Source organism: Rhinoderma darwinii, chromosome 3 (assembly GCF_050947455.1).
Source record: "Rhinoderma darwinii isolate aRhiDar2 chromosome 3, aRhiDar2.hap1, whole genome shotgun sequence".
NCBI classification, from domain to species: domain Eukaryota; kingdom Metazoa; phylum Chordata; class Amphibia; order Anura; family Rhinodermatidae; genus Rhinoderma; species Rhinoderma darwinii.
This window is the reverse complement of record NC_134689.1, coordinates 47,341,200-47,355,715: the sequence shown is the minus strand read 5'-3', so window position 1 is coordinate 47,355,715 and position 14,516 is coordinate 47,341,200. Positions and strand designations below refer to the sequence as shown.

At 42.6% G+C, this 14,516-nt stretch overlaps 1 protein-coding gene across 2 annotated transcripts in view; it reads left to right on the top strand.

Annotated features, from left to right (window-relative positions):
- The first annotated feature begins 2,890 nt into the window (after positions 1–2,890).
- Positions 2,891–14,516, top strand: part of SEC24A (SEC24 homolog A, COPII component) — a 129,931-nt gene continuing 118,305 nt past the window's right edge. Inside the window, exon 1 of one of the 2 annotated variants that reach the window (XM_075856331.1) lies at positions 2,891–3,212. In XM_075856331.1, coding sequence (XP_075712446.1) covers positions 3,155–3,212 — 58 coding nt within the window. In that variant the 5' untranslated portion in view covers positions 2,891–3,154. Of the gene's footprint in view, positions 3,213–3,542; positions 3,640–14,516 lie in introns of those variants that run through there. The other variant, XM_075856330.1, reaches the window with a different exon arrangement.

The window sequence follows — 14,516 nt, the reverse complement described above, 5'->3', positions numbered from 1 at the left end:
ACTGCTTTCAAGGGAAAACAGCCCCTGATTTTCAGACTTTTTTGAGCAACTTGCGTTTTTCACGCCCATTTTTGGAGCGGTTTTCATTGGAGTCTATGAGAAAACGGCTCCGAAAACGTCCCAAGAAGTGTCCTGCACTTCTTCGACGAGGCAGTCATTTTACGCTTCGTCGTTTGACAGCTGTCAAACGACGACGCGTAAATGACAGGTCGTCGGCACAGTATGTCGGCAAACCCATTCAAATGAATGGGCAGATGTTTGCCGACGTATTGGAGCCGTATTTTCAGGCGTAAATCGAGGCATAATACGCCTCGTTTACGTCTGAAAATAGGTCGTGTGAACCCAGCCATAAAGTGAAACATGTCAGATTTGAAAATGAGGCTCTGTCAGGAAGGTCAAAAGTGGCTAAAGAGGGAAGCGGTTAAGAAACTAATTAGCATAAATCTAAAATTGTTCATAACTTTGTCAAAAATGATAGTTTTTCAAAATAAAAACCACTGCTGCTATCTACATTACAGCACCGATCGGATTATGTAGGGGATAGGGCACTTATAATCTGATGACAGCCTCTTTAAGGCCAAAACTAGGCTGCATCATTAAGGGGTTAATAAATACTGTAGCCTTATTCCAAATTGATCTCTTGTGTCTTTATTTATGTTTATTATTCTTTTTTTGATTTATTATGAGTGGCACCTGTGATCCCATGTAACTTTTGTGCTTATTAGTGTATACACATGATCGGTTATCCAGAGGTAACCAAAATTATAAAAAATCCATCCTATAGACATTTTGTACATGAACACGTGCCACATACGTCGTCATAGCGATCTTTCACCACAGTCCTATAGATGATTATATGTGAGTACAGTACAGACCTATCACCACCCAATATTCATACATTAGAAGTGGCAGGCCTGTCACAGTCCTATATATATATATATATATATATATATATATATATATATATTCATACATGAGCACAGTGCCACATACATCACCCCAGCGATCTAGAACCATCCAGTTCGTACAAAAGTACAGTGCCTCTTATGCCAGCCAATCAATCTGGCACCGACCTATTGACGTCCGTACATGAGCACAGTGCCACATAGTCCATTCTACAGACGTCCGTACATGAGCACAGTGCCACATAGTCCATTCTACAGACGTCCGTACATGAGCAGTGCCACATAGTCCATTCTACAGCCGTGCGTACATGAGCACAATGCCACATAGTCCATTCTACAGACGTCCGTACATGAGCGCAGTGCCACATAGTCCATTCTACAGACATCCGTACATGAGCAGTGCCACATAGTCCATTCTACAGACGTCCGTACATGAGCAGTGCCACATAGTCCATTCTACAGCCGTCCGTACATGAGCACAATGCCACATAGTCCATTCTACAGACGTCCGTACATGAGCAGTGCCACCTAGTCCATTCTACAGACGTCCGTACATGAGCGCAGTGCCACATAGTCCATTCTACAGCCGTCCGTACATGAGCACAATGCCACATAGTCCATTCTACAGACGTCCGTACATGAGCACAGTGCCACATAGTCCATTCTACAGACGTCCGTACATGAGCACAGTGCCACATAGTCCATTCTACAGACGTCCATACATGAGCACAGTGCCACATAGTCCATTCTACAGACGTCCGTACATGAGCACAGTGCCACAGTCCATTCTACAGACGTCCGTACATGAGCACAGTGCCACATAGTCCATTCTACAGACGTCCATACATGAGCAGTGCCACATGGTCCATTCTACAGACGTCCGTACATGAGCACAGTGCCACATAGTCCATTCCACAGACGTCCGTACATGAGCAGTGCCACCTAGTCCATTCTACAGCCGTCCGTACATGAGCAGTGCCACATGGTCCATTCTACAGCCGTCCGTACATGAGCACAATGCCACATAGTCCATTCTACAGATGTCCATACATGAGCACAGTGCCACATAGTCCATTCTACAGATGTCCATACATGAGCACAGTGCCACATAGTCCATTCTACAGACGTCCATACATGAGCACAGTGCCACATAGTCCATTCTACAGACGTCCGTACACGAGCACAGTGCCACAAAGTCCATTCTACAGACGTCAGTACATGAGCACAGTGCCATATAGTCCATTCTACAGACGTCCGTACATGAGCACAGTGCCACATAGTCCATTCTAGACGTCCGTACACGAGCACAGTGCCACAAAGTCCATTCTACAGACGTCCGTACATGAGCACAGTGCCACATAGTCCATTCTACAGACGTCCATACATGAGCAGTGCCACATAGTCCATTCTACAGACGTCCATACATGAGCAGTGCCACATAGTCCATTCTACAGACGTCCATACATGAGCAGTGCCACATAGTCCATTCTACAGACGTCCGTACATGAGCGCAGTGCCACATAGTCCATTCTAGACGTCCGTACATGAGCACAGTGCCACATAGTCCATTCTACAGACGTCCGTACATGAGCACAGTGCCACATAGTCCATTCTACAGACGTCCATACATGAGCAGTGCCACATGGTCCATTCTACAGACGTCCATACATGAGCAGTGCCACATGGTCCATTCTACAGCCGTCCGTACATGAGCGCAGTGCCACAGTCCATTCTACAGACGTCCGTACATGAGCGCAGTGCCACATACGCCAGCCCAGTACTCTGGCACCATCCTGTAGACGCTTATACATAAGCACGCGTCAGACAAGGCCTGGCAACGTACCATAGAGGACTGTACACAAGCACAGTACCACATACACCAGCCCAGCGCCCTGGCACCGTCCTATAGATAGACGTCCGTACATGGGCACAGTGCCACATACGTCAGTCCAGTACTAGCAGCGACCCGTCCCGTGCACATAGCGAGCAACACGTACAGGAAGTGCCACGTGTACTAAGCGCGCATGCGCGGGGCCGCCCCGAGGCTGGGACTCTGCACTTCCTGCTACCTAATACCCAGCTCTAAATTCTTACATTATCGCCAATAATCTCGGGCCTGCCTCACCTGGACATCGGCCACGAAGAGCTACGATGAGCGGCTAAGTTCCCGGCACCCAGCTGTTCCTCACTAGTATCTCCAAGCGGGTGTATCCTCTCTATTCCTCCCTCCTTCACAGGACTCGGCCACCATGTCCAACGCCGGGTACAACTCCCAAAATGGGGGATCAGGGCCGCCCTATTCGAATGGTAAGGGGGTTGTGTGTGTGCCGTCACTAGCCTGATCTGTGCCCCCCTGAGGTTACAATAATAGGACACGTAGTGCCCTGTGTTGCGTAACAGATGACCCATGAAATTCAATAGCGGCGAGTGAGTGGAGATGCTGTCTAGCGCCCAGCGACAGTAGGGAAGGGGTTAACCTGCCATTTGGGGGGGGGGGGGGGGTGTATGTATATATGATAGTCTCTAGCTATATCTCTCTCTCTCTCTTTAGCCTGCGCTGAGCAAAGGTCACCGTGTTTCTTGTTGCTCCAGCTGTCACCTTTGAACCCTGACTGGTGACATCCGCTGTACACACATATGACATCACAGCCTGTAGTGTAGGTGGGGATGAATGGCCCCCTCAATGTGTGGGTGCTGTGTGTGTCCGGTATACAAGTCCTGGATTTATCAGCTGGTGACATTATGAGATTATTATTTTGTGTCTTCTGACGTATATAAGATAAGGGGGCTGTTATTGGTATGATCTGAACCATAGATTACAATTGCCGCTTTCATTGTTGTCTTTTTACACAATGGATAATGGTTTCTTCTGTCATATTTCTGATGATTTTTCAGTATAAATGTTAATTTGGTAAATCTGTGACATTACGTGAAACTAATCACAAAAAGAACCGGTGGTTGTCTGAGACGCTGCTATATCATATAAATGTGGAGCGTTCAGAAGGCGACACATTGACACGTGTGCCCCAGCTTGCTGCATGTTGCGGTTTCTGTAGTTGTGGATTTATGTTGCTATTGTATATTGGGGAGGATACGATTACTGTGGAAACCTCCAGGGGCTTTAATAAAAAGTGGATTGTCGGGCCCCAAATACAATAGGGCACATGATGTGTGTGTGACTATGTAAATAATGTGAACAAACATATTTTTTGTCCCAGCAGCTTCAAGTTACGCCTCTGGGTAACATCGTACCTTATAACAACTCCCCTGTGTATGTACAATCTGTGGGTCCAAATCTCAGTGCCGGGAGGGGGTCAATGAGGTTGTGGGGGTTACACCGTGAATATAAAGAGGCTCTGTCACCACATACATTATAAATGCCCTATATTGTACATAATGTGATCGGCGCTGTAATGTAGATACAGCAGTGTTTTTTTAATTAGAAAAACGATCATTTTTGACGGAGTTATGACCTATATTAGCTTTATGATGAGTGTCTCAGTGGACAACTGGGCGTGTTTTACTATATGGCCAAGTGGGCGTTGTACAGAGGAGTGTATGACTCTGACCAATCAGCTTCATATACTTCTCATTCATTTACACAGCACATAGCGATATAGTTATATCCCTATGTGCAGCCACATAAACACACTATAACGTTACTGCAGTGTCCTGACAATGAATATACATTACCTCCAGCCAGGACGGGATGTGTATTCAGACTTCTGTCACTTCTGTAGCGTCTCTGTAATTTACAGCATAGCAGGCGTAGTCTCACGTATTACGCTGTAAACTGTCATTCACAGCGAGATCTCTCTGTGCTATGCTGTAAATCACAGAGACGCTACAGAAGTGGTCAGGATTCTGAATACACATCACGTCCCGGCTGGAGGTAATGTATATTCATTGTCAGGACACTGCAGTAATGTTATAGTGTGTTTATGTGGCTACACATAGCTATATCGCTATCTGCAGTGTAAATGAATGGGGAGAAGTGTATGACGCTGATTGGTCACTGATTGGTCAGCGTCATACACTTCACTCCACAACGCCCACTTGATCATATAGTAAAACATGGCCAGTTGTCCATTGAGAAACTCATTAGCATAAAGCTGAAATAGGTCATAACTCCGTCAGAAATGATCGTTTTTCTAAATAAAAAACACTGCTGTAATCTACATTACAGCGCCGATCACATCGTGTACAAGATAGGGCACTTATAATGTGGTGACGGAGCCTCTTTAAGTTACATGCAGGTTGCTGTCTCCGTGCAACTTCAATTATTGGTGTAAATTTCTGCTTGCGACTCTAGCAAACCTTCCAACCATGACACCACTGTTGACAATCCCTTTTTGTTAGAAGGGTCCTCTAATGATAAGCTTATCATAGGGTGTCACATTGCTGCGATCCCCAGTGATCAGTTATTATCTGCTGAGGAACTTGGTAGCAAGTATTTTATTCCCCCTACAGCACCACCACAGGGGAAATCTAGGCATTACATGGTAACCCTCCACCAGGATTGATAGATGGAAGTTCCCAATGGGGACCCCTACCCTAACTCAGATTCCTTAAAGGGGTTGGCCACTTTAAGAAAACGAACAGCAGTGCATTTTCAATAGTATTTAAGGTAAATTTACACTTTGATTTTATTTGCAGTTCAGCACTGTTTTCCCTGGGTCATTAGCCACGCTCCCCCGTTATGACAGCTTTATCTCCCTTATAGCCATGGCCCTAGTCCATAATATGGCCGAGGATGGAGCATGTGACTAGACACGTTACTATGCATCCTCTATTGTAACACCGTGCGTCCTGGAAACTAGCGCGGTGTGTTATAATGGAGGATGCAGAGTGACATATCTGTGCTAACTTTATTCTGGGGGTTGTTACGACAATGTCGATACCAAACTCCTATATATATATTTTTTTTGTTTTACTACTTTTGTACAGTAAAACCCCTTTTTTTTTTTCTAAAAAGTAATTTGTTTTTGTGTTAGGCTGGGTTCACACGACCTATTTTCAGGCGTAAACGAGGCGTATTATGCCTCGTTTTACGCCTGAAAATAGGGCTGCAATACGTCGGCAAACATCTGCCCATTCATTTGAATGGGTTTGCCGACGTACTGTGCCGACGAGCTGTAATTTACGCGTCGTCATTTGACAGCTGTCAAACGACGACGCGTAAAATGACTGCCTCGTCGAAGAAGTGCAGGACACTTCTTGGGACGTTTTTGGAGCCGTTTTCTCAGACTCCAATGAAATTAAATTGAGCTGTTCTTCATTGAACTCAATGAAGCACAGCTCAAGATTTACGAGCGTCTCTGTTAACAGTCTGTCTTTTCACACGTAAATGCCTCTCATCGTGTGAACATACCCTTAGATTCTAAGAGCTATAACAGTTTTTTTTTTTCTGCCAACGTAGCTGTATGAGTGCTTATTTTTTGTGGGACGTCTTGTATTTTTTTTATTGGTTTCATTTTGGTGTACATACGACTTTTTGATCACTTTTGATCACATCTTTTAGATGGCATGAGGAACAGAAAACTGCAATTCTGGCATTGTTCTTAATTTGATCTTTTACGGCATTCATTGTGCGGATTAAATAACAAAAGTTTTAGGCTGGGTTCACACGACCATGTTACGTCCGTAAAGGAAGGAACGTATTTCGGCCGCAAGTCCCGGACCGAACACACTGCAGGGTGCCGGGCTCCTAGCATCATACTTATGTACGACGCTAGGAGTCCCTGCCTCTCCGTGGAACTACTGTCCCGTACTGAAAACATGATTACAGTATGGGACAGTTGTCCGGCAGCGAGGCAGGGACTCCTAGCATCGTACATAACTAGGATGCTAGGAGCCCGGCTCCCTGCACTGTCTTCGGTCCGGGACTTGCGGCCGAAATGCATTCCGTCCTTTACGGAAGTAACATGCTCGTGTGAACCCAGCCTTATAGTTCAGGTCGTTCTGAACACGGCGATAACACGTGTATGTAGGTTTCTTTAATTTTTTGTTTTTGCACAATTCATTTTGGTAGGGAAAAAGTGTGTTTTTCATTTATTTAGTAACTTTATGAAACAAGTTTTTATTTTTTAAGTCCCACTGGGACTTTACTATGCGATCATTCGATCACTTTTATAATACACTCCACTACTTCTGTATTGATCGATATAAAAAGCGTGGCACATTACTACTGGGCTTTGTCCAACCCTGATTTCATGCATCTTCTTATGATTTTCGCTTTTTATGATGTTTGAATCTGTTGAATCACATATCACATGTTCAGCTGAATGTTTGTATGCTGTTCACATAGAAAACAGTTGTTATTGTGAATCCGGCTATAGACATAAGATGCCTGTCTGCTGAGCTCTCATTTAAGCCCTTAATGACCAAGCTATTTTTTTAAGTTTTTCCATCGTTGCATTCCAAGAGCTAGAACTTTTTTTTTCGTTTTTTAATAGCACCATTTTGGGGTATATATTTTATTGATTAACTTTTTTTGGGTGGTAATAGAAAAAAAACACAGCAATTTTTGCCACTCTTATCTTGTGTCTTTTAAATTACGCCGTTTACCGTGTGATATAAATAACATAATAACTTTATTCAGCGGGTCATTACGATTGCGACAATATCAAATTGATATTGTTTTTTTTTTTTTTATGTTTTACTGCTTTTACACAGTAAAAACAGTTTTTTTTTCAAAATTATTTGTATTTCTGTCTCCATATTTGAGGGCTTTTTTCTTGCGGGACGACTTGTAGTTTTTATCGGTAACGTTTTGGAGTATGTGCGACTTTTTATCAAATTTTTTTGAAAGCAGGATGAACCGAAAACAGCAATTCTGGCATGTTTTTTTTTAATTTTCTTATTACAGCGTTTGCCAAGCGGGTTATATAACATAATAACTTTATAGTTGGGGTCGTTATGGACGCGGCGATACCAAATATAACTTTTTAACTTTTTTTTTTTGTCACAATATAATAGACATTTCTGTCAGGGCGATCCTTACTGCCAGCATGGGGGAAACGTGACCCCCACCCCCAACCGGCAAGAAACCTCCTTGTTCTATGTATCAATGCGAGCAGCATTTAAGTTTTTAGTGATCACACATCCGAAAACTTTTAACTTTTCTGCGGGACGATTAAACCCTTCCTGACGCAGTCTTCGGATTTTCACTTTAGTTTTTCCCTACCTTCCAAAAGCCATAACGTTTTTTTTTTGTCGATCGAGCCATATCGTTTACCGTGAAGTAAACACTGCATGTTAACCTTATTCTGTTGGTCTTCATACTTGTAGTTATTGTCTGTGACTTCTTATGCGTTTTGAAAATTTCAATAAAAACTAAGGGAGGATTTACAGGAGCGTGTGCGTTTTGCGCGCACAAAAAAAGCGGCCTATTGCGCGCACAAAAGGCACTTAACAGCTACGTGTTTCATCACCATATGATGCGCGGCTGCGTGATTTTCGCACAGCCGCCATCATTATGACACTCCGTTTGTAAACAGAAAAGCATGTGGTGCTTTTCTGTTTTCATTCATACTTTTTACTGCTGTTGCACGAATAACGCTTGTCCCATGGAAGTGCTTCCGTGTGCTGCGCGTGACTTTCACTCACCCATTAACTTCAATGGGTGCGTGATGCGCGAACAACGCACAAATATAGGACATGTTGTGAGTTTTACGCAGCGGACATACGCTGCGCAAAAATCACGGACTGTCTGCACTGCCCCATAGACTAATATAGGTCCGTGCGAGGCGCGTGAAAATCACTGACTAAATGCGCTGACTAAATGAATGGAGAGGAGTGCATGACCCTTATTGGTCAGCGTCATACACTACCCTGTACAACGCCCACTTGGTCTAAAGTAAAAGCACGCCCACTTCGGCAGTAAGCAACTCATTAGCATAAATCTAAAATCACTAATAACGTAGTGAAAACAGATCTTCTTTTTTTTTTTATTTTTTTTTTAAAAAAGGCACTGCTGTCACCTACATTATAGCGCTGATCTCCTTATATAGGAGATAGGGCACTCATAATGTGGTGACAGAGCCTCTTTAAATGTATCTGCTTGTAAGACATTTCCCACATGGTTACTCTATCTTTGTATCGTTTTAAACATCGTTTTAATTTTATAGGACGTTACAAGGCTTAAGTTTAGCAGCCATTTCTCACATTTTCAAACAAAATTCAAAAAGCCTATATTTTTAGAGGCCAGTTTAGTTCTAAAGTGACTTTTAGGGGCCAATATATTCGAAACCCCCATTTTAAAAACTGCACCCCTCAAAGTATTCAAATTAGCATTTAGAAAGTTTCTTAACCCTTTGTGTTTCACTGGAATTTAAAGCAAATTGGAGGTGAAATGTACAAATTAATTTTTTTTGCAGCAATTCCATGTTTTTCTTTAACACTGGAGGTTTTACCAGAGAAACACAACTGATTATTTATTGCCCAGATTCTGCAGTGTTTAGAAATATCCCACATGTGGCTCTAGTGAAGCACAGGTCTCAGAGGCAACGAAGCACCTACTGGATTTTAGTGGCTTCCTTTTCTTAAATGATATTTCAGGCACCATGTCCGGTTAGAAGAGGTCTTGTGGTGCCAATACAAAGGACACACCCCATTTTGGAAACTACACCAACAGGGAATTTATCTAAACGTGTAGTGAGCATTTTAACCCCACAGGTGTTTCATAGACTTTATTAAAATTGGGCAGTGAAATGAAAAATTACATAATTTTCCAATAAGCTTCAGCTCAACATTTTTCATTTTCTTAACAAAAAAGGAGAAAAATCAACTTCTCCAGAGTACGGAAATACCCTGGTCATAAACTGCTGTTTGGACACACGGCAGGAGCGCCATTTGGCTTTTGGAGTGCAGATTTTACTGAAATCGTTCTCATGCGTGAAGACTCGTTTGAAGAGCCCTTGAGGTACCAGAACACTGGAAACCCCCAACAAATAATTTTTCAAGTGGTATAGTGAGCATTTTGACCCTACAGGTGTCTCATACAGTCGGACGTAAAAAAGGAAAAAAGTAATTTTTTCAAAGAAAATGTTGCTTTAGCCCCAAATTCATAATTTTCACAAGGAGTTAAAGGAGAAAAAGCACCCACAATTTGTGATGCAATTTCTCCTGAATACGGCAATACCCCATATGTAGTTTGAGACCTACTATGGTGGCATTTACTGCCCTGTGTCATGAAAACAGAGGCTCTGGTGTGTCAAAACATTAGAAACCCCAGAAAAGTGACCCCATTTTGGAAACTAAACCCCGTAACAGCTTTCAAAGTAATTATCTAGGGATATAGTAAGAGTTTTTAATTTGTGCCCTAACTGAGGACACCCTGGAAAACCCGCAATTGAGGGAGATGGAACGGCAGGTCCCACTACCAACCTGCCCACCATTCCATGAAATCCAGCCCAAAAAATAAATCCAAGGCCTCAGGAAGGTCAACCAATCTCAACTGCATTTATTCTTCTCACCCAGATTTGAAACCTAAGTGAGAGAGATACTCCCTCGGGTTTTTGGTATAGTGAGAATTTTTAGTTTTGTTGTAGGGGATTTTTTTACAAATTTTTAATGAGCAAATGGAGCTGCTCAGTAAAAAAAATAAAAAATAAATTCTCGTGGCCAATATGGGAGACCGAAAAGTTGGATAAAGAATAAATTAAAAATCCTAGGAAGTGTGATCTGTTTTGAAACATTGTTTCATGCACAGGCCGGGCTTTGTGGGACACGTTTCACGTTGGCATGTGGTATCCTTACGAATGCTTCGCTTAACACACTCATGGCATTTTTTGGTGGCTTCTGTTTTTTTTAAGGGGGGGTGGGGTTCTGTGGGGAAATGCTGGCCAGGAATTATCTGGCATATCTGTGGAAAACTGCAATTTTCAATCTGCAACATCTATTGTGTACTCATTTTTGCAAAACACTTGTGGGGTCAAAATGCTCACTATACTTCTAGATGAATTCTTTGAGGAATCTAGTTTCCAAAATAGGGTAATTTTTTCGGGGTTCCACTGTACTGGTACTATAGCTCAATGAAACATGGTGTCAAAAAAACGAATATTGTAAAATCTCCACTCCAAACACTAAATGGTGCTCCTTCCCTTTTAGAGCCTTGCTGTGTGTCCAAATAGCAGTTTATGACCACATGTGGGGTATTGCCTTACTCGGGAGAAAATGCTTTATGAACGTTGAGGTGCTTTTCTCCTATAGTCCTTGTCAAAATGCAAAACTTTTTGGGCTAGAACTAAATTTTTTTTTAAATAAAGGTTACATTTTTTTTTTATTTTCACATCCCAATTCTAATAAATTCAGCAAAAACCTGTGTGGTCAAAATGCTCCCTACACCCCTAGATTAATTCCTCAAGTGGTGTAGTTTACCAAATGGAGTCACATTTCAGGGGTTCTTACTGTACTGGTACCTCAGGGGCTTTGTAAATGCAACATGGCGCCCAGGAATCAATCCTGTAAAATCCGCACTTCAAATGCCAAATGGCGCTCCTTCCCTTGTATCCTGCCGTGTATCCAAACAGCAGTTTATGACCACATATGGGGTATTTTCCTACTCTGAAGTAGGTGCTTTACAAATGTTACGTGCTTTTTCTTCTTTATTTGTTGAGAAATTGAAAAATGTTCAACTAATGCTACGTCTTATTGGAAAATAATGTCATTTTTCATTTTCACTGCCCATTTCTAATAAAATCTATGAGACACCTGTGAGGTCAAAATGCTCACTACACCCCTAGATGAATTCCTCAATGGGTGTAGTTTGCCAAATGGAATCACTTTTGGGTAGTTTCCACTGTACTGCTACCTAAGGGACTTTGCAAAAGCGACGTGCAGAAAAAACAATCCAGCAAAATCTGCTCTCCAAAAGCCAAATGGCGCACTTTCCCTTCTGTGCCCGGATGTGTATTCATACAGTACTTTATTACCACATATGGGGTATTTCCGTACTCTGGAGAAGTTGCTTTACAAATGTTGGTGTGCTTTTTCTCCTTTATTTGATGAGAAAATGAAACGTTTTGACCTAAAGCTACGTCTTAGTGAAAAAAAAGATGTAATTTTTCATTTTTACTGCCCAATTCTAATGAAATCTATGAAACACCTGGGGGGGTCAAAATGCTGACTACACCCCTAGATGAATTCCTCTAGGGGTGTAGTGTCCCAAATGGAGTCACTTCTGGGTGGGGTTTCCACTGTACTGGTACCTTAGGAGCTTTACAAATGCGACATGGTGCCGAGAAATGAATCCAGCAAAATCTGTACTCCAAAAGCTAAATGGAGTGCCTTCCCTTCTGAGTCCTGCCGCTTGCCCAAACAGCAGTTTATGACCACATGTTGGGTATTTCCGTACTCTGGAGAAGTTGCCTTACAAATGTTGGGGTGCTTTTCCTCATTTACTTGTTGAAGAAATAAAAAATTCTAAGGTAAATCTACATCTTATTGGAAAATAATGTAATTTTTCATTTTCACTGCCCAATTCTAATGAAATCTTATGAAATACCTGTGTGGTCAAAATGCTCACTACACACCTAGATGAATTCCTCTAGGGGTGTAGTTTCCCCAAATAGTCGCTTTTGTGGGGGTTTCCTTTGTTTTTGCACCACAAGACCTCTTCTAACCTGACATGGTGCCTGAAATATAATTTAAGAAAAGGAAAGCCGAAAAATCCTCTAGGTGCTCCTTTGCTTCTGGGGATTTTGTTTCAGTCCATTAGCACACTAGGGTCACGTGGGATATTTCTCTGGTAAAAACCTTCAGTATTACAAGAAAAATTGATTAAAATGGAATTTCTGCAAAAAAAATCAAATTTGCAAATTTCCCTTCCACTTTGCTTTAATTCCTGTGAAACGCATAAAGGGTTAAAAAACGTTCTAAATGCTGTTTTGAATACTTTAAGCGGTGCAGTTTTTAAAATGTGGTGATTTGTGGAGGTTCCTAATATATAAGGCCCCCAAAGCCACTTCAGATCTGAACTGTTCCCTAAAAAAATAGGCTTTTGAAATTTTCTTGAAAATGTGAGAAATTGCTGCTAAACTTATAAGCCTACGTTACAGTCCTAGAAAAATAAAAGGATGTTCAAAAAATGATGCAAACCTAAAGTAGACATATGGGAAATGTTAACAAGTCACTATTTTGTGTGGTATAACTATCTGTCTTACAAGCCGGTACATTTGAATTTAGAAAAATGCAAATTTTCTCAAAATGTTGGTGTTTTTCACCCAAAAATATTGAATTTATTGACCAAATTTTTTCACTACCATAAAGTACAATATTTCACGAGAAAACAATCTCCGAATCGCTTAAATAGGTAAAAGCATTCCCAAGTTATTACCACATATAGTAAGTAACACGTCAGATTTTAAAAATGAGTCTCTGTCATTTGGTCCAAAAGTGGCTGCGGCGGGAAGGGGTTAAAAGTTATGAGCTTTTTTATAAATATGCACATGAGCCTTTATTAGACAAGTGGGTGTCAACAGCAGCGATTCTCCTGAGGTGGAGCTACTACACAGCCTCTGACACTGTCCTATCCGCATGAAGCTTCTTCACACACATTGTGATAGGCTGGAGGGAAGGGGGATCACTTCGAACAGCCATAACTCGGGCTGTGGACCACAGTGGTTCTGGTGGCATGTGAAAGTTGAGGTTCTAAACTTTCATATGGCACCAGGATCGCAGTTCTAGCTGTGACACAACCGGAGGTATCACCAGTTGAAAACACAATCGGGATTGGAAGCTGTATACTCTATGATCACACTCTGTTGCTGGGCAGGGAAGAGGGAGAAGCTGTAAGCTGATTGGACAGCGTCATACATAAAACATTACACCTCCCAGAGTGAAAAGAAAGGGTCACCTCATATTTGGCTATAAGGCCTCGTGCACACTTCTGACACCGTTTACATGGCCGTTTTTGATGGACCCGTGTGCCCGGTTTAGCGGCCGTGTTTCCGAGCGCCGAGCATGGTACTGTCCAGGGTGCTGAAAGAGTTTATGGGCTGCACTGATCGGCGGTAACTCTTTCTGCACCGTGGACAGTACCATGCTCGACGCTCGGAAAATACAATTTTAATGAGAAAAAAAAAAGTTCATACTTACATTCCTCCTGTCCGGCCTCCAGCGATGACATTTCATCCATGACACCGCTGCAGCCAATCACACGCTGTAGTGGCGGTCACGCACGTCAGGATGACGTCAGAAGGCTGGCCTCCAGGGATGACTCTTCATCCCACGTGACCGCCTCTGCAGCCAATCACCGGCTGCAGCGGCCTCTACAGCCAATCACAGGCTGCTGTGTCATACAGGAAGGTCGGACTAGAGGAAGAAGAGGGACTCGTCACCAAGACAACGACCGGGTACGTATGAACTGCTTTTTATTTTATTTTTAATCAGCAGCCTCTTTTCTCTATCAGTCATTGATAGAGACATGTGGCTGCCGATTAGTGTAATATTTTTTGAATATTTTTCTGCCCGGCCGTTGCTAGGCAACGGCTCCGTCACACGGACGGCACACGCATGGCTTCCGTGTGCCTTCAGCTTTTTTGACGGCCCCATTGACTTGCATGGGCCTCACTGTCACGGAATATCGTACCAAAGTAGGACATTCTCTAC